Source organism: Hippichthys cyanospilos, chromosome 19 (assembly GCF_059441005.1).
Source record: "Hippichthys cyanospilos isolate Australia breed blue-spotted pipefish chromosome 19, RoL_Hcya_1.0, whole genome shotgun sequence".
NCBI lineage: Eukaryota > Metazoa > Chordata > Actinopteri > Syngnathiformes > Syngnathidae > Hippichthys > Hippichthys cyanospilos.
This window is the reverse complement of record NC_142387.1, coordinates 14,978,274-14,997,930: the sequence shown is the minus strand read 5'-3', so window position 1 is coordinate 14,997,930 and position 19,657 is coordinate 14,978,274. Positions and strand designations below refer to the sequence as shown.

The 19,657-nt window shown below is 43.9% G+C and overlaps 4 protein-coding genes across 9 annotated transcripts in view; all 4 read left to right on the top strand.

The window, feature by feature from the left end:
• Nucleotides 1–9,016, top strand: part of arhgap21a (Rho GTPase activating protein 21a) — a 53,898-nt gene extending 44,882 nt beyond the window's left edge. For all 5 annotated transcript variants that reach the window (XM_088401626.1, XM_088401625.1, XM_088401624.1 and 2 more), the window contains 16 exons: nt 66–168; nt 244–280; nt 348–467; nt 657–956; nt 1,021–1,085; nt 1,154–1,299; nt 1,751–1,893; nt 1,968–2,126; nt 2,212–2,290; nt 2,376–2,449; nt 2,522–2,611; nt 2,705–2,830; nt 2,906–2,947; nt 3,425–3,530; nt 6,128–6,159; nt 6,355–9,016. In XM_088401626.1, coding sequence (XP_088257752.1) covers nt 66–168; nt 244–280; nt 348–467; nt 657–956; nt 1,021–1,085; nt 1,154–1,299; nt 1,751–1,893; nt 1,968–2,126; nt 2,212–2,290; nt 2,376–2,449; nt 2,522–2,611; nt 2,705–2,830; nt 2,906–2,947; nt 3,425–3,530; nt 6,128–6,159; nt 6,355–7,680 — 2,948 coding nt within the window. In that variant the 3' untranslated portion in view covers nt 7,681–9,016. The remainder of the gene's footprint in view (nt 1–65; nt 169–243; nt 281–347; nt 468–656; nt 957–1,020; nt 1,086–1,153; nt 1,300–1,750; nt 1,894–1,967; nt 2,127–2,211; nt 2,291–2,375; nt 2,450–2,521; nt 2,612–2,704; nt 2,831–2,905; nt 2,948–3,424; nt 3,531–6,127; nt 6,160–6,354) is intronic.
• Nucleotides 9,017–9,346: 330 nt separating this feature from the next.
• On the top strand, nt 9,347–13,213 carry apodb (apolipoprotein Db). Of its 2 annotated transcripts, none has more exons than XM_088441841.1 (5): nt 9,347–9,486; nt 10,753–10,896; nt 10,958–11,079; nt 11,247–11,332; nt 12,456–13,213. In XM_088441841.1, exons 2-5 carry the CDS (start codon nt 10,783–10,785, stop codon nt 12,686–12,688), a joined length of 555 nt encoding a protein of 184 aa, XP_088297967.1. In that variant the 5' UTR covers nt 9,347–9,486; nt 10,753–10,782; the 3' UTR covers nt 12,689–13,213. The 2 variants fall into 2 exon arrangements, with proteins under 2 accessions (XP_088297967.1, XP_088297968.1); XM_088441842.1 differs by lacking the exon at nt 9,347–9,486 and adding an exon at nt 9,811–9,951.
• A 162-nt stretch (nt 13,214–13,375) lies between these two features.
• Nucleotides 13,376–14,607, top strand: otos (otospiralin). The gene is made up of 4 exons (XM_088402209.1): nt 13,376–13,548; nt 13,660–13,725; nt 14,103–14,126; nt 14,236–14,607. The coding sequence occupies exons 1-4, from the start codon at nt 13,536–13,538 to the stop codon at nt 14,421–14,423; spliced, it is 291 nt and encodes a 96-aa protein (XP_088258335.1). The 5' UTR covers nt 13,376–13,535; the 3' UTR covers nt 14,424–14,607.
• Nucleotides 14,608–15,058: 451 nt separating this feature from the next.
• Nucleotides 15,059–17,650, top strand: cops9 (COP9 signalosome subunit 9). The gene is made up of 3 exons (XM_088402088.1): nt 15,059–15,243; nt 15,471–15,543; nt 17,527–17,650. Exons 1-3 carry the CDS (start codon nt 15,181–15,183, stop codon nt 17,562–17,564), a joined length of 174 nt encoding a protein of 57 aa, XP_088258214.1. The 5' UTR covers nt 15,059–15,180; the 3' UTR covers nt 17,565–17,650.
• Nucleotides 17,651–19,657: the final 2,007 nt, after the last annotated feature.

Genomic DNA, 19,657 nt, shown 5'->3' with positions numbered 1-19,657 from the left:
GATAGCCGTCGACGGTAGCGAATGAGTTTAAAGCTTTTTCCATAATGATATCACCGTCCGAACAGATTCCCTCCGGCTCACCATCATCGAGTCGGACTCCGGCGGTAAAACGGAGCGCTCGCTGTCTTGCGACGAAGGCTTGGATAACTACCGGGAAGACGGCGGCGGGTGAGCGTTAGCGCCGAGGCGAACGATAAATCCGAAAACTGCATTTTCTTACTTGAACGTTTTGCGCCGGTCTAGGAGGTCCTTGTTAGCTGGACTGAAAGGCCTCAGGAAGGTGAGTCCAACGTGTCCGCCGGCACAAACCAAGATGGAATCTAACCATGCTAATTTGTTCGTCACAGGCGATCGACAGGTCATCGGAAGATTCCGGATCCAGGAGGGATTCGTCGTCCGACATCTTTTGCGACGCGACTCGGGAGGGTCTGCTTCATTTCAAGCAGCTGAATAGCGACAAGGGAAAGGTACGTGACCTCAAGTGGCATTTAGGGACGCAAAAATTACTCGATTAATCTGCAACTGTTCCATTATAAACCATGAATCGTTTTGAGACCTACTCAGTGCTGCCCAGCATGTTATGTGGCACAAAACGGTACTGCACTCAAGCTGCGCAAATCCACATTAACGTTTGTGGAAATCAACTTTTTCTTCAGCGCGTGGGCGGCGGCATGCGCGCCTGGAAGCAGATGTACGCCGTGCTGCGAGGTCACTACCTGTGCCTGTACAAGGACAAGAAGGAGGGGCAAGCGCACGCCAACTGCCAGACGTCGGACGAGCCGCTGCCCATCAGCGTGCGCGCCTGCCTCATCGACATCTCCTACAGCGACACCAAGCGCAAGAACGTGCTGCGCCTCACCACCTCCGACTGCGAGTACCTGTTCCAGGCCGAGGACCGGGAGGACATGCTGGCCTGGATCCGGGTCATCCAGGAGAGCAGCGACCTGGACGAGGAGGTGAGAACTCGGCGTGGAAAAAAATGCCCTTCCGTTTTCGTAATTTTTTTTCTTCTCCTTTTAGAACGCGGCTTTCACCAGCCATGACCTCATCAGCCGGAAGATCCGGGAGTACAACACCTTGATGAGGTAAGGAGGAGCTCTCCTCGGATCTCCTCCAAATAGGTCCCAACGAGGTCGTTTTGTTTCTCGTCCAGCCCGACGGGCAGCAAGACGGAGCCGTCGCCTCGCTCGTCTCGCCACTCGCTCAGCATTCGCCAGACCCTGCTGGGGGGCAGAGACTCCAAGACCCCCAGTCCGCACTCGCCCAGGGCCGAGCAGGAAAAGAAGAACGCGCACAAAGGTCAGACCTTTGACAGATGTCTTTTGTTCCCCTTCTGAATTCTCAGAATTCTCACTTTCAGAATGCTCACTTTAAAGTTACATCATAATTTTATAGTCTGATAGATGCAAGATAAAGCATGGGGTTTTCAATATGTCCAAAATTGACAATATTTCCACTTTTGAATGGCAGTAAATGAGCCTGACATGGGCTAAATTCGACACCTGTCGGGTGTACCGCTCGACCTCCCGTTTGCAAGCAATTAGAAGGGACGGCGTGTTTTGACAATCTGTGCAATATTTTAGCTTCCTTGTGTTTATTTTTTCTATGCCTTTGATCTCACACATCAAAAACACCAAAAAGCCCAAGTTGGGTCAAAATTTCCCCCAGAGGTCTGAATTGTCCATCTTCAGTCAGAATTCTCTGCTGAGACGTTGTGAATTTTACGCTCATGTGTCCACTGTGCCCGCAGAGGACACAAGCCCCCCCAAGGACAAAGGGACGTGGAGGAAGGGCATCCCGGGCCTGATGAGGAAACCCTTCGAGAAGAAACCGGCTCCCGGAGTCACCTTCGGAGTCCGACTGGACGACTGTCCTCCAGCGCATAGCAACAAGGTCTGGTTTCCAAGGGGCCTCGTCCAAAGCTCCGCCTACTTTCGAATGACTGCTTTTTCGACGGCGCCGCGCAGTTCGTGCCGCTGATCGTGGAGGTGTGCTGCAAGTTGGTGGAGGAGCGGGGCTTGGAGTACACGGGCATCTACCGAGTGCCCGGGAACAATGCCGCCATCTCCAACATGCAGGACGAGCTCAACAACAAGGGCATGAACGACATCGACGTCCAGGACGACGTGCGTCAACTTAGCTTATCTTAACGTAGTGATGTGATATTTATTTGATATGTGACGTCATCGTGGTGTTTTGTTCTGTTTTTAGAAATGGCGGGATCTCAACGTGATCAGCAGTTTACTCAAGTCGTTCTTCAGAAAGCTCCCGGAACCCCTCTTCACCAATGGTACACGCTCCCGTTTTTTCTTTGTTTTTACCGGCCTCTAGTGGACACTTTTAGAAGTCGCCTTTTTCTTTATGTGAACCTGCAGATAGGTACGCTGACTTTATTGAGGCCAACAGAATCGAAGATCCAGTGGAGAGGCTCAAAGTGCTCAAGCGGCTGGTGGGTTGTTTTTTTGACACGATTCAAGATGAATGCCAAGCGATGGTTTTTATTACTTTTGTTTTATTTTAGCTTCACGAGCTGCCCGATCATCACTATGAAACCCTCAAGTTCCTCTCAGCTCATCTAAAAACCGTTGCAGACCACTCGGAGAAGAACAAGGCATGGTTTCTTTTTATTTTTTTTCTTCCTGTTAACCCTTTTTTTCTTTTTCTTTTTTCTTACATAATAAGTGATGCCACACTTTCTTTGTAGATGGAACCGAGAAATCTGGCTATCGTTTTTGGTCCCACCCTGGTGCGCACCACAGAGGACAACATGACCCACATGGTGACGCACATGCCCGACCAGTACAAAATAGTCGAGACCCTCATTCAAAATGTGAGTAATGCCCCGCTCATCCACCCCATCCAAAAAAAAAGTACATTTCAAATTTGCGTTTTGATTATTGCACAGTACGGCTGGTTCTTCACCGAAGAAGGCAACGGCGATCCCGTGGTGAGCCTCACTCATTTTTTTTCAGTTGTATCTAGGTTATCCAATATTTGTTTCTGCGACATCCATATTGGTAGTCATGGATAATTTCTATTGGAATTGTTATGTCTCCTTTTTTGGATTTGGGTCTTAGGTCGCTGGTTCAAATCCAGCTTGAAGGACCAAAATGAATGACAGGTTCAGGCAACCTAAAACAGTTAATAAACAACAAACAGGAAGGAAGCTAGGGGATTTTTACTTGCAAAAAGCCTGGAAGGAGCTCTGAGAAGGTGAAGGTTCCTGTCCACTCTCCTCGCAAGTAAAAGCCTTTGTCTTCCTTCCTGTTTGTTGATTATTCAATGTTTTAGGTTTCCTGAATCTGAACATTTTCTTGCTCAAATTAGCATGCATACTCTGCCTCACAGGCAAGAGATTCTGGGTTTGAATCTCACAACTTGTTTTGGTTGTATTCTGCAACGTTGACTTTTGTTTCACCCGCAGACGGTTTCACACGAGGAGAGCGCCGTGGAGTCGCAGCCGGTCCCCAACATCGACCACTTGCTCACCAATATTGGTCGCACGGGCACACCGCAAGGCGAAGTATCGGGTAAGGGTACCGCACCGCCACCCTGGCGCCGATTTACCCTTTCTCGCCGATGTGTCCGCTGACACCGCACACCAGTGTTTCCCAACCGTGTCACACAGGAACTCAGTCCTGATGGGTCATTTGTCTTGGTTTACCGATGTTGGGACTTATCCTTGGGACTGTTTTCATTTTGCATTTGGCTTTTGGCTGCTTGTACTATTCAATTAAGTCTTTCAGTGCCACGGACGAGAATTCTCATCTTTTAAAATAGTAATACATATAATAAATAATAAAATGTTCGTCAAGTACGTTTTTTATGGAGGGGAGCTGACACCCTTGACTAGTGTTTATCTAATATGAAGTCAATTGAGCACTGTAGTGATAAATGTGGCCATTGGATGGCAGTGTTGCCATACATACAACACAGATATTACATACTTGCAATTCCAGTCCATGTTTACATAGACATAGCACATCATATTCTGTTGGACTTGAAATATGAGTGAAAATACTGAATACACTGGCACTCAAGAAGTTTCCTTTTCCGATTGGCACTTAAAGAGTTAATGTCGGTGTTGCTAAAGGGCAATTTGGCATTCATAATTCAATGTACCACTGTGTGTACTTTCAAAGAATTTTTCTTCTTGAGGTTGGGAAGCACTGCGGCCGCTGACGCGAAAATCTCGGGCCCGGGCGGCTTTGGATTTATGAGCATCTGGCAGTGGCGAGATGCCATAAACGATTTGTTTTCGGTCGCTCGCCGTCGCCGCCGCTCGCGCGACTAACGTTGTTTGCAGTGTTCCCAGTCCAAAGGCCACCTCTCGATCCCTCTGTCTCTACTAGTGAGGCTCTGTCGGGTGTCCTAAAGGCTTTGCCGCCATTCACACATACTGATCTTGACACAGGCCAAGTGGGCGGAGTCTATCACGCCGTGATGTCACTGATGGACTCTATAATGTCCGTGATGGACAGCTGGAACTGTAGGAAGAAGGAGGATTGTTGCCCGCGGTGTAGCTGCCTAGTCTGCCGGAACCCGCAGTTCTTTTAAGACGGCACAAACGAGAAAAAAAAACAAAAAAGGGTAACAGGAACGAAACAAAGCAAAAAAAAAAATAAAAGCAGCTACACGGTACAGTACAGCGCCCCCCTGTGGCGGGTTTTCCGTCAGCATATGCCTGCTGCGACTGTCTGAAAACGGCTCTCCGCTGTCTCTCCTCATTGTTTCATAGCTGGCCCGCGGGGGAGATGGCACGGTATGGTCACGCCCGTCCTGTCATCATCTGTACCGAAGGGGGCGCAGAGGGGCACAATAGGCGCAAAATTTGAAGCGGCCCAGGGTCACCTTAGGTGGACGCCAGGACCCGTTCGAGGCTCCCCGCCCCCACTCCCGCCCGTACCTTCACCCACTCTGTGGAACTTCCTGTCTCGCGTGGCGTCCCCTCTTCTCGTCGGGCCCCTCTGTGACCCCGCCGCCTTTGCACATCGCATCACTGTTGTCATGGCAACCGCTCCTGTACATTGGTGTGTGTGTGAGCATAAGCAAAAAAACGCGAGGGATCTGCGTTTAGGCCGCGTCGTTTTCAGAGGTAAACTTGGACAGCTCGGGCAGAGAAAAAAAATTAAGAGACCACCAAAAAACTTTTTTGGGGGGGGGTGATTTGGCCCGATTTTTAATTTCTGCAAAGCAATATTTTGAGATATCTATGCATATAGAATTTTACTCAAAAATACATTAAAAAGCTAATCATTTTGCCATTTTTTTAATCTATTTTTTTACTTAGAGGTTCTTACAAATTAATATTTAAAATTATTTTGCAGTGGTCTCTTGATTTTTATTATCTTTTTTTTTTGACCCAGAGGTTTTTGTGAAAATGTGCACACCTTTTATTTTTTATCATCGTTTTGCAGCAGTTTCGTGATTTCCTTTCCCATCGAGTGGTTCTCAAAAAAAATGACACACCCCTTCGATTTTTTGTAAATATTTTCTTGAATGTAAATAGACCGCGTTTAAAGCTATGGAAAAGAAATAATTACTTGAAAAAAAATTCCAAGAACAAAAAGTTTTTTTTTTTTTAAGAGTGTGGACATGAAGTCCAAGATACTTAAGTATTAAATCAATACTTAAGGACATTAATTTCTAGATACTTTACTATTAGATACTTGACTATTATGTAGCTGGGATTGAATGTCCGGACTCTTAAAAAACGTGAAAATACGTCCCTGGCATTGAATGAGTGAAAAGATGCTCAAAATATCAAATATTTTGCACTTCAATTCAGATTATTTCAATATTATAGAGGAAAAAATTCTAAATACTGTAGTAAAAAAATCCGCATTAAATGCACAGGAAAGAGCTCATCACGTGATTTGTGCACTTTGTGTCCATTCTGCACGGCGCTAACGTTTCCTGCTTTTTGTCAACACATGCTGAAAAGGTTGTCTCAGCAGGGGGCGCCGTCTCCCTCTGTCCAGCATGACTCACTATTGTGTCTCACACTATCGTGCGCTCTCATCACTCCCATCAACACGCTTCTCTTTTTCCTCTTCCACCACCGTCATTTCATTTCACATTTGGCCCTCCTAATGTGACCTTTTTTTTTTTCTTCTTTCTCCCTCAGATTCTCCCAACAGTGACTCAGCCAAGTCGAAGGTGAGCGGTGACGTCGTCTCATTGGCGGCTGGTTTTTTTGTGAAAGGGTTGCTGACACGCTTGACAAGTGCTGCCCATTGATGAACTGTGACCACTGGAGGGCAGTGTTGTTCACATTGGGGGAAAAAAGTCATACATACTACACGTACGTTAGTCCTCGTGCACAGGTTTTGATCGGACTTGTTTCGCGCGCAGGGTTCCTGGGGTTCGGGGAAGGACCAATGCGGCCGCGAGCTGCTGGTCTCCTCCATCTTTGCCGCGGCCAGCCGCAAAAGAAAGAAGTCCAAAGAGAAAGCGCAGCCCAGCAGCTCCGACGACGACCTGGATGCGGTTTTCCCCAAGAAGGAACTCCCCGGGCAGAAGGCGGACCCGCAGTGGGACGCCGAGGCCCAAGCGGGCGCCAACAAGGATCAGGAGAACGGCGGGATGGCGGAGTCGACGCCCGAAAGCGGAAAGGCCTCCTCCTCCGATCCGCCGTCGTCGGACCTCGGCACGCTGGACTCGGGCTCGTCGGCGAAGCCCAAAGCGTCGGCCGAGTTGGACGTGAGCTCCATCACCTCGGACTACTCCACCACCTCGTCCATCACTTTTTTGACCGGCGCCGAGTGCCCGGCGCTGAGCCCCGAGCCGCAGGGCGGCGAGGAGGCCGACGACGAGCGCAGCGAGCTGATCAGCGAGGGCCGGCCCGTGGAGACGGACAGCGAGAGCGACTTCCCGGTCTTCGCGCCGGGCGGCGACGGCGGACGCTCCACGCCGTGCCCCGAGAAGCGCGGCGAGGGCGGGAGAACCAAAATGGAGGGACGGCGTCTCTTCCCCACGCAGAAGATGATGGAATGCGACACGCTCTCTCGCCGACGCTCGCCGCGGAACAAGACGGACAGCGAGTCGTCGGCGGAGGCGGCCGGCGCCGAGGGCCGCGCCGAGGCCTCCACGCGGCTGGCTCGGGTCCTGGAGGTGATGAAGAAGGGGCGGTCCACCGGCAGCCTCAGCTCCTCGTCCCGCAGCGAGTCGGAGCGCTCGGAGCCGGCCGCCTGGCACCTCAAGATCACCGAGCGCCTCAAGTGTCGGCTGCGCGCCTCCACCGAAGACGTGCGCTCCCCGAAGAGCCGCGGGCCCGACGCCCGGCGAAGGAACAACATCCGGCGGCGCCACACCATGGGCGGCCAGCGGGACTTTGACGAGCTGGCCGCCATCCACGACTGGCGGGAGCGGGGCGGCGCCGACCGCACGGCCGAGCCGTCCCCGCCGGACCGCCTGAAACCCCGGCGGGCCTCGCAGGACTCGGTCGTCCCCGACTGGTTCGCCGCCGGCTCGGAAGAAAGCGGCCCGCGCGGCGCCGGCCGAGCTTCGCCCCCGCCGGCCGACGCCCCGGCGGTGCCCAAAGCCGTCCCCGAAGACACGGACGCCCCGGACGTGGTGCCCGCCAACGGAAGAAGCAAATCTCCGCTCGGGGACGACGCGCACCCTCATAAACTTTCCGGGGCGCAGGTGGTGCGCTCGCGCTTCTACCAGTACCTCTGACCCCCCCCCTCCAAAAAAAAAAAACAAAAAAAAAACTGGATGAATGTGTTGTTAACGTACAAAAGTGCTCCCAACTGCACACTACTTTTTTTTTTCTACAAGGTTTAAATGTAAATAACGTGTACAGCTGCCATCTTTGTGACCGGCAGATTTGCGGGTGCGCAAGACTGGAAGTCAACTTTCTCCTGCACGCCCCCGCCCCATTTTTTTTCTTTTTTCAAAGAATGTACAATTTTCATACTTGGACTAACAAGTTACAATGTTCAGTGTTCTTCTGCTACGCTCAGAATTGTGTGAAATTTGTGTCACACAAAAGTCACTAACACAATTCGAGCAATAGGTCGTGTCATGTTCCAATTCATTTGCTTATCATTCGAAACAAAAATAGATTTCCTTCAAAAACCTTGTTAAAATATCACATACCCCCTGAAGTGCCTTCTTGTCCCCCCCGTTTGTGAAATACTGGTCTAAATAAGCTCACTTCAACAGTTTTAAGATAACATGACTATTTTTCTAGACACAAAATCAGGTCAGTATCCTGCAAAAAAAAAAGATGAATTTACAAACGCGAGGAACCCCCCTTTCCGATCACTCATGAATGTCACAAGGTGGCAAACAAAGCACTACTTACTTCGCAATATACCGTACTTCCTTTACCCCGTAACGCCACAAGATGGCGACAAAGTTACACTTTCATTGACTTACTCCGCGAATATGCGGGGATTCACTGTACATGTTATCGACGACCCACTGCGGAAGTATTGGGACGCAAATCTTCAGTTAAACAGTGGCTAAACTGGAGCCTTAATCCAAATAAAATAAAAACTTTTTTTTAATCCTAGTTACTTTGCTTACGCGCGGGGAGCGTGCTGTGGGAATGTCTTTTTTTTAATTTTCCTCGCACGGACGCAAACAGCCAGAGATTAGCACGACAAATATATTATAATTTTATCAAATAAAATGAAATGATGGCATACCAGTATGTAATACTTTGGTGTATGATCGTGTTTGTTTCTATTTCCAAACCTTATCCGGTTATCGTCCCAAATGGACATTTTATGTCAATGTTTGTTTTTGTCCTCCAGAAAGAAAAAAAGTGCCTCTTTTCCCCCCTCTTCATTTTGTTACTGTTTTTTACGAACAGTTGTTTTTTAGAAGGAATATGAATATGAGCATTTCAACAGGTTACGTACGCTCTGCTTATTTCTTCACTTGGAAAGTTTCTCCAGAGACATGAAGCAGTTGCATGTGTTGTTTGCTTCTCGCCAGCACAGATGTCAGTGCAATGTCCCCTTCGAAGAACACTGGAAATAAATCATCTTTATTATTATTATAAGCCTTGGTTCTCTTTATTCCACTGTAAAAATTCTAGATTTCCCTTAAAGAATCGAAATCATTCCATCGATGGTTTAATTTAGTGACATCTGGTGGCAGAAACGGGAATGACACGCAAGGAGGACACTTCGAGACGGCCAATCGGGGTCGACTGCTTCAGTGACGTCACGTCTAGAAAGCGAGCACGTTGTTTTCAGAAATGGGAGGGCGTTCGGGTCAGAAATGTCAATTTTTTTTTGTCATGAAACAAGTACTTCTTTCCATCATCAAACTATTTTTTTAACTTGGAGAATCAGGAACAATAATTGGAAAGCTTAATTTTAGTGACCTCTGGTGGAAGCTGTAGGAACGACATGCTCCACGAGAAGTCCAATCGGCGTCGACTAGTGACGTCACGTCGTCAACTCCACCAAGTGAGCTTAAAATAAAGGAGCGAGTTCTGGCCGGAGGGTCCGAATTTTTCTCATCAAGGTAAGGTGGCTTCACCCGGTGCATGATGGGAAATCTCGTAAATGTATTGTTGACTTGATTTGAAAAGATTTGTATTCAAACTACGTTCGTGTTCGTGCGTATGCACCTGTTTAAAAGCTGACATTTTTGAGCAGAATATCAGCGAGATTGAATTGAATACAACATTTTGATTGTTAATTGTTAATATGTTGTACAAATATACATATTTTGTTTATAACAATAGTGGCTATTATTTAATCACGTTACAAAATTCCCATTCACGTGTTACACAAGTTGTTCAACTTGCACAACCGGTTGTGAAGGCGCACACATTGTTATTTGTGATATACAATGTAGCCTGTCAAATATGCGATAAGAACATGTGCGAAAAGGTCGAATCCCAGTTGAAGGGACTACAATTTGCAAACAATTTCTTGGATTTTTTTTTAAAACCAATTCCTGATTTTGGAGGCGATTTTGGCCTTGGTAAAATGTTCTCGCTGATTTTGTCTGTTTTTTTTTGTTATTAGTTATTTAGGTGTTCGTTGTTGTATTTTCGCAATTCGTGTCCGCCAATAATACAATTTTGTCTTTCAAAATGTGTGTAAGGGTTTTTACCATCTTTTGTTTGCTTAATTGTTTGATTTTGGTTTCATTCACGCTTCAGGGCCAAACTGCTTTACAAATCACTAAAAAATACTAAGCAAACAAAATCACAAGGTAAAACATAGTGGCTCATCAAAAATCACAAAAAAGCAGACAAAAGAATTTTAGATATAAATAAACAAACAATCCATAATGAAAGACAACATCAAATCCAAAATCGCGATCAAAAAACACATGTACACGAGAAAAAACACATTACATAAAATTGCTAAACAATATGTATTAATTCTTCTATATTTTTTATGTTTCCTATCTGTGATTATTGTAGCATATTTTGTTTGTGATTTTTGATACAATATTGTGTTTCGTCTTTTAAAATGTGTATTTTGTTTCTGATTTATGCTATAATGTTCCGTAAAGTCTATTAAGTGTTTTTGCTTCTGATTCCTGATTTGCAGTCACACATTTATGGTTTTGTTTCTCTATTTGCAATTCATTTTATATTGCCTGCTTTTTTGTTTATGATTTTAGGTTTGGCATTTTGTTTTGTAGTGCATGTGAGTTTTTTTTTTGTTTTGTTTTGTTTTTAAACCAGAACAGCCGTATGAAATGTAACACCAGATTTTTCTTCTTGCTGGAATCAATTGCAAGCTGTCCATTGTTTGTGTTTGCGTGAAACAGGTTTCCATCCATCTTACTTCAAAAAGAATCATGTTGGCGTTGTGCGTCCTCCTGGCGTCATTGGCGCCTCTCACCTCGGCGCAGACGTACCGTTGGGGGGCTTGCCCCACCCCCAAAGTCCAGCCCAACTTCAACCTCCAGCAGGTAAGCAAAATGACATCACATCCAATGACGTCGTCATTAACCCCGCCCCTTCCTGTCATAGTATTTGGGCAAATGGTACGAGATCGCCAAGCTGCCCGCCAGGTTCGAGAGGGGGAAATGCATCGAGGCTAACTACGCCATCCGACAGGACGGAACCATCCGCGTGTTAAACGCGCAGTTCTAGTGAGTTCGGCTTTGTTTTTTCTTTTATCTGCGGATCCAAAGAACCGTATGACACGTTTCCGAGCAGACTTCCTTAGTAGTTTACCTCATAAATAAAAATTTGTACTCCGAAAGTTCAATGAAACTTTGCACCTTTGACCTTAGGGACTAAATGTGCGTCTTTGCAGTAAAGACAAGACACGGACTGCAGAAGGGACGGCGGTGATCCACGACCCGAGAGAACCGGCCCAAATCGGAGTCAGCTTCTCCTACTGTAAGTCTTTTCTAAGTAATGCAGAAGAGCGCCGTTGCCGTGTGTTAATTCAATCTCGGAGCACCTCGTGAGGCATTACGAAGACACGCAAAAAAACAGACACGATAAGCGGCTTTTGTCCGCTTGTGTTGACAACGGTTGCTTGTTCGGTTTCCTTGATTGGATCCTCTGCGGACATCATCGCATTCTTAAGACATACATGGAGGACAAAGGCCTCGTGATTTTGTTCAAAACAAAAGGGTACTTTAGGTTTTTCTTACAGAGAAGCTAAGCTAACAGTTAGCATGTGACAAACTTATGTGTAACAACATCAACAAAAACTGGCATTTAATAATTGGCCACTAATCTTGCTCACAGGGGAGCTAAGCTAATTAGCTTGTGACACGCTAACTCATAATAGCATAAACAAAACGTAGCACTTAATAGTTTGGTTGTTTACTTTCTACTACTGACTCGCTAATTTAGGAGAAGCTAATTCATACAATATGAATTAAAGGAAGCATTTAATAGTTTGTTGAATTCAATAGTTTATTTCTACTACTTTCTTGCTAACAGAGCAGCTAAGCTAACAACTAGCATGTGACAAGCTAATGCGTAATGACAAACAAAAACCGACATTAAAAATTTTGGATGTTTTTTGTTTGTTTTTGTTTCTTGTGTAGCCACAGAAGCAAGCCAGTCATTAGCTTATCTGCTCTGTTAGCAAATCGGTAATTGAAAGAAAACTGCCAAACTGCTAAATTTTACCTTTGATTGATGTCATTTTGTGTTTGCTCGTAATTAGCTCCTTTCGTCACAAGCTAATTAGCTTATCTCCTCTGTAAACAAGACAATATTAGTAACAAAAACCGGATAAATGTTAAATTCCTGTTATGTTTTTACAGATATGTCACATGCTAGTTGTTAGCTTAGCTTCTCTGTAAGAAGGACAGTGGAAGAACAAAAACAGCTTAGCATTTCAGCTAGCTCTCTACATCTATCAATCTAGCAAAGGGTTCCTGTGCTAATTGGTTAGCATACCTGGCCATCTACTTTTTCGCCAGCTAAACTGATGTGTAGTTTTCACTGGATTGGTTTAAAGGTAATAATAATGATGATTTTATGTGATCGTTTGTGTCCACAGTCACCCCGTACAGTCCCTACTGGATCCTGAGCACGGACTACAGCAGCGTGGCCGTGGTTTACTCGTGCACGGACATCCTGCGCATATTCCACGTGGAGTTCGCTTGGATCCTGGGCCGCTCGCGTTTCCTGCCTCCCGAGACCGTCCGCTACGCTCAGGACCTGCTCATAAGCGAGGGCGTGGACCTCTTCCGCATGACCGAAACCGACCAAACGGGTTGCAAGGACGACTAGCGCCTCGCCGCTACATGCTAACGATTGTATAGCTTCATCGTTTGGCTGAAAACTAAAATCCTTATGTCCATTGAGAAGGGCAGAGTGACGGAGAAAACCAAAAAATGGCTTGACTGATAAATTTGACATTACAGTGGATTGCGTACTGTAAGTACCAATGTTAGCTAGCAGGCTAGCCATTATGTTTAGCTAAATTTCATTTTACAATCATGAAAAGGTCGATAAAAAAAGCACTTTTTTTCGATTTATGAATGTCATTGCGCAATCAAAATAGTTAACTTTTATCCATATGGAATGCGAAAAGAGGACATAGCAACAGCAATGACATGCTAATTTTTAGCTAGCTTTTACGCTCTTATGCCCTCTGTTGCAATTCTTATAAAATCATCTGGCTGCTCATTGATGAAAGGGGGAAAATATACTAATAATTAAATTATAATACGGCGTATAATCGTATTTATGATACATTTTGTACCTGTGAGCACTTATGATTACAATAAATACCGTGTGATTTGAAAAATGTGATCATGTCCTCGATCTAAGTTTCATGAGGGTTCTGATTCTTATATGAATTGATTTTAAATTATATATATATATATATATATATATATATATATATATATATATATATATATATATATATATATATATATATATTTATCCGGGTTGAAAAGGGGCCAAAAAAATATTTATTGGAAAAAAAAACAACAACATTAAAATAGAGTCAACACCTTATTCCACAAGTGGGCATGTGCAGGTGTGTGCCGGGGGTGGGGGTGTGTTCTTTTTGCCCTCTGTCAGCAACGCTGCAGCAGAGGACCAACGGCAATCAGTAGATCAACAACAAATGCTCCAAGCAGGTATGTTTTGAAAATTATTCCTCTACTTCGACCGGCTTTTTACTCATAATATGTCTTGGGTGCTGCAATGTGATATTGAATGACTGAAATTGACTTTATGTTTATTTGAAGGCAGCGAAATGAAGAGCTTGCTTTGCCTCACTGTTCTACTTTGTGCCTTTTTCTTCCATGTTAACGGTAGGTGTTTTTTTTTTAACTTACTTTTAACTCTTTTTAACTTACTTTGCAATTTAATCCCCATAAAAGGAATGCCAGTTTTGTACAAAAGCACAATAATAAAGTGAATTTGATCATTTCATACACGATAGAAAAAAAAGATCAATATTTTTATTTTGCATTGCACAAAGACGCTTCTGTGTGCAGCGTTTTGAATTCCTGCACCTTGAGTGTGTGTGTGTGTGTGTCTTGTCAGTGGTCAGCAATATTATTTAGAGAAGCTCGCAGGTCCACTAAAAGTCTGTCCGAGCTGAATCCCGTCTTTGTGTTTGGGAATACTTGGAATGCTTGCTAAATGTTTGTTTTTCTCCCCTCTCTCTCTCCTTCCTGTGCCACAGAGGCCAGAGTCATCCCGGAGGGAGGTAATACACACATAGAATTCTTCTATCAATGATAAAAAAAATAGATTGGGATATTACTTAGATAATTTCATAAAAAATTCTGACAATTTATGCCATTTTTCGTCCTCAGTGCCGTACGATGAACCACCGGCCGTCCCCTATTGGCCTTATTCCACCTCGGATTTCTGGAACTACGTGGAGTACTTCAAGTCCATCGGGGCCTACAACCACATCAATGAGATGGCTCGGGCTTTCTTCGCCCACCAGCACCTGGGGGACACGCTGGGCTATGACAGCACCGCCGGACATGAGCATTGAGGGGCCAAGATCAAGTGGGACACCCGAGAATTAAATCATGAAAAAAAGGCAAACGTTTACTAATGTAATGAATGCGTAGTTGTATAGAGAGATGTCTAGGTTATACTGTAGTTATAGTAGCTTATATTTTAGGTTTGTATGACGCTTTCATGCAATGAATTTGAATAAATAGTGTTTCACTTGTTGTGCCTTTTCTTTATTCTTTTGTGAATGTGCATGAGTTTTGCATGATCCAGCTTATGTTCAAAGGGGAATTTCGCACAAGCGTGCCTGTAGTACGATTTAAAACAACGGGTAATTAAAAAAAAAAACGTTACTTATGAGTAGCAATACATTAAGTGAGTTTTTTTTTTTTTTAATGCATTCCGGGTTTTTAAGAAATGTAATAGTCATGGCAAATGTCTACGGTAAGGAACGCTATTCGGTAACTAATTTAAGCCGAGTGTAATTCAGTGTAACACAGTCGCATGTATACTTTTTTTTTTAATTGGTTACAAAATTAAATAACACCTCTTATATTTTTCAAACACCCCCAAAATATTTAATTAGTAGAAATATTTTTTTAAAACTTTGAAAATGTAACTTCTTTCACGAAATGGCGAAAGTACAGTACGGAAATTCGTCCACGGTGGAGCAAGTTTAAAGCCGAGGCCAAATTAGCGACGCACGCGCATTGTTTTGCTCCCAGCGGCTAGCACAAGCTACCAGAGCCACACAGCTGAAATTAATCTAATAGACTGCTGTGAAATTAAATAAAATGAAGCCTGCTGTGGACGAAATGTTTCCGGAAGGAGCCGGGCCGTATGTGGACCTGGACGAGGTTTGTCGGCCCGTTTATGCTTTGAAAATAAGACGGCTTAAACTAGTTAGCTTGCTAGCCTCGAAGACGCATCACTAACCTATCTTGCATTCATAATAAATACATGCTCGTTTGTGTTTTTATAGCACAAACATATGTGTTTAAATAATAAATTGCACGAGTCATATGGTTGAATAGTAAAATCGTAATGCATTGACGTAAATGTGTTGCACCGCCATAATTTACAGGCAGGGGGCAGCAGCGGCCTTTTGATGGACCTGGCAGCCAATGAGAAAGCGGTTCACTTGGACTTTTTCAATGGTAAACATTTCAGCAAATGTAAAGAAAAAAAATTCGACAAAAATGTCGATTTCAGTTCTGTTCTATACATGTACAATTTATACTTTTGAAAACACATTTTCCACTCGCTGTTGACTGAAATTGTTGTTCATGTGACAAGCTGAGCTGTGATTGGTTGTTACTTGACCGCACGTGTGATGTCATTTTCAGTCGACGGTAAATCGAAATAGTGTTTTTAAAGGTATTATTTAAACATGGAAAACGATTTGTCCATTTAATGAATAATAGAGGAAAAAACAAAATTTTTCACTCTTGAAAATTACTAACTTATTGAACTTGATTTGCATCAAGAATCCTAATATTTGTAGCATTCATTCAGCATTTCCCCCTACAAATGTTTAGTATTTTTTATCATCTATACTTAAAGAGAATGTAAAAAGCATCAACATTGCATATTTAATATACTTAGTTTAATCACCGGTAAATGATTTTTGTCTATATAATAGATGAAAAATAGTATTATGTTCACACCGTTGTCTTATATAATATAATTAAGATCATATAATTGATGAAATAATTGGTTTATGTCATAAAGTTTTGAATGTGCCTTAATACATGTTGATATTTTCGTTTGGTATTTTTAATGACTAGAAAACTACTTAAGCTTGCAATTTCATTATTGAAATATAAACTACTTTTTATACATCTTTTAATTGTTTTACGAAGTCCGACCTTGTCCTTCCTAATTAAAAATAAAACTTGCCGACCTACATACATTTATATCTCCACATTAGTTCTGTGAAATGTAATTATGAAACAATAAAAAAAGTGTCTTTTTTTTTTTCCACAATATTTTCTGCCTGGAGCTGTTTTTATTTATTACTATTCAGAGTAGTAAATGGAAAAGTAAAATTTTGCTGAATGCTTCCGTTGGTCCACTTTATGAGGTCCTGTTTTTCGAAAACTTCAATTTGCGCGCAGACTGGGGCGCGCATTCAAAAGAGTTTTTCAAAAACAAACTTGGTTAATGTGTTTTGTTTCCCGCAGCGTTTGCCCGGCGGCGAGAGACAATTTAGGCTGAGTAGCAGCAGCGACGGGAGCGGGCCCAAAAGCGCTGATTGTTAAAAGGAGGCGAGCGCCGACGCTAAAGATGCTTTATGGCGGAAACGCAGCACGCCGCCTCGCCGTTCGGCTGCTTTCAACGCGCACGGGAAGCAGCACACATGGCGCTTGTTAACGCCGCTCGCGCACGTCCTGAGAAGCACAAACGCGGTAGCAGCAAGAAAAAAAAATGCGAATGTAATCAGTAAATATATGTCCATTGTAGCGGACGTTAGTTTTGGGTCTATATCGGTTGACACAACGCATCTGCCCAACTAAGTCCCGGTGTCCTCAATCGAGGACATCCTGGACTTTCCGCTGGTGCCCCATGCGTTGACTTTACTGTCTTGATGTGACAATAGCTAGTAACAAAAATAATTACTTCATACAAAATCCATAAAAGTTTGAGAAGGGGGATCAAAATGCTGAATAAGTGTTTTGAATATTTTTTAAAAATGCTCAAAAAATACAGTAAAAAAAAATACTCCTTTGAAGTTAAGTAAATGATAGGGAACAGGAAGTTCTTTGCAGAGCAGTACTGGTAATGATGTTCAATTTTTGTGAAAAAAAAAAACAAAACAAACAATCCATATTGTTAAGCATGCCGTCACTAGCAGTGAAACTCTTCTTTCTCACAAGAACACTCTTAATCTTGTTTTTGCTCTTGAAGTGAAGACCTCGACTGACCTGGTTCTTCCAATAACAACATTTACCAAATTTAATTAGTGTCCTTAAATTCACTCCATGCAGCTTGTTTTTGTGCCCAGCGTAGAAAAAAATCAAACTTTTAGCGCCGGGGAAGGAAACCAAATCATTTGTGCTCAAAGGCTGACTAACATGTTGTAAAACATCAAATTAAACTCCATTTCTTTGCCGCTTTATCTTTCTTATTTCCACCTGCAGACTTTGAAGACCTTTTTGATGACGATGACCTGCAGTGACTTCACGTGCACACAACACACACACACGTTCTTGAATATGAATGAAACTTGTCCCTCTCAAATAAAACTTTATTTCAAAACAGAAAGACGCAACCAGCTGTTTTTTTTTATTTTTCCTCCCCAAATCCCCAGCATGGCGGACATTCCAGCTTTGGAGAAAATTATGCGTATGCGTATGCTAACACCTGTTAGCCAAACGTAATTACATACGAGATGCGACAGGACGGGAGACGTCCAGAAACGCCGACGGGTTCAACGCGGCTGTTTTTGAGCGCTCGCCCGCCCGCTGTGCGAAAACGCCCACACAAAAGCATCGCGATGCCCTCGAAGGCGACATTGTTGCCACGGCAACAAAAAAGACAAGGTGAAGCTAAAACTTCAGAAAGGAAAGTCTCCACATGAGTGCCTTGAGAAATATTATAAAACAACCAATATTGTCCAAATGTTGGACATTTTTTTCATTCTCCTATGACCTGACCTCTTTATTTGTGTCCACTTTCGTGGACACTAGTTTTGAGCCTCTTAACGTTTGACACATTTGAGGACTCCTACTAAATCCTAGTGTGCTCAGTCGAGTACATCCTGCCTTTTCCGATGATGTCTCATGTGCTTGGGTGGGCTGTCTTACTGAGACAGAATGGACGACAACAGGGGACGCTAATGAATACACTTCGTCTCGTGAGGATATGAAATCGGAAAAAGAAAATGATATCATGACATCCGCGAGATATTTTATTCGGGTTAATCAGATTGGAGATTTGGGAGCGGAGGGTTTTGGTTGCTGGTCCTCAGTGGGAAATCTGTGGGTGTTGAACATGTTCAGGAAAAGTGAGGCTATAGGACCTACTTGGTTGGGAAAAAAGTGGGTGTAGAACCCACTCACCTGGAAAATGTGGACATCTAGCTCACTAAATTGGAAAATGTTGGTGTGAAACCCAGTCGCATGGAAAAACGTGGATATCAAAATGTGGGTGTGGAACCCACCCCCCTGGGTTACTGTGGGTGTAGGACCAACATCTGGAAAAAATGTCAGCGTAGAACCCACTCATCTGGAAAAAAGTCTGCATCTAACCCACTAAATTGGAAATGTGAGTCGCATCCGCTCCCTTGGAAAAATGCGGGTGTCGAACCATTTCACCCACATGATTTTAATCCCTTTAGCAACACTGAATGAGAGATGCTTGGATAAGCAAATATTTGTTGAGTGCTAAAAGTTGGCAGCTGCGGATTTGCGCTTGAGTGGCGGCCATCTGCTTTGAGTGGCTGCCTCCAAAACAACAGCGGAAAATGATATCATTCCCGTCCAAATTTCAACTGTAAATCCCAACTGTCCCGAGTGTGTCTCGGAAAGTCCAACGTGCCTGAACAGGAAGCCGCAGATTAGCAGATTCTTCACGTGCACAACAGCTGTCGCTGGGCGCGCGCGCGCGGGCTCGTTCCCGCCTGCGGTTTTCTCACGAGTGCTTATGTGGCACCTCATTAGCGTCTCTTATCTTCTGGTTACCTCGCTGACGGTGCTGCGGCACCCCAGCACATCACTGCTATCATGGAAGAGAAAATAGCATGCGTGTGTGTGTCTGTGTGTGTGTGTGTGTGTGTGTGGGTGTGTATATGTCAGAAAGCTGGCTTTGCATGTACGCTATATTCTCCTTGTCATTTTTTTCATTGTTCATTTTTTCTCAGCAGCTAAAAAGTAAGAAGTATTTGAAATTGGGGTGTGCACACTTTTGCAACCTCCTTTTTTTTCTTTTTGCATGATTCACAAGTGATTAATGGCAGGAAAAGTGATTTGTGTCCACTGTTGTGTCCATTTTGTCTTAGCAGCTATAAAGACATGAGTTGTGGGGGTGTGCACACTTTTGCAATGTCATTTTTTTTCTCTTTCACTGGCTGATGATGGAAAAAAAGTTGGCCTTTTTTGGATACTTTTGAGATCCAATATATTTATGTTTATGTCCTCTGTTGTGTCCATTTCTCTCAGCAGTTAAAAAAAAAATAGCATTTGACGTCAATTATGGGGGTGTGCATACTTTTGCAACTTCACCTTTTTGTTTATTTTTAATTGAGTTGGACAGGTGACTAATGGTGGAAAA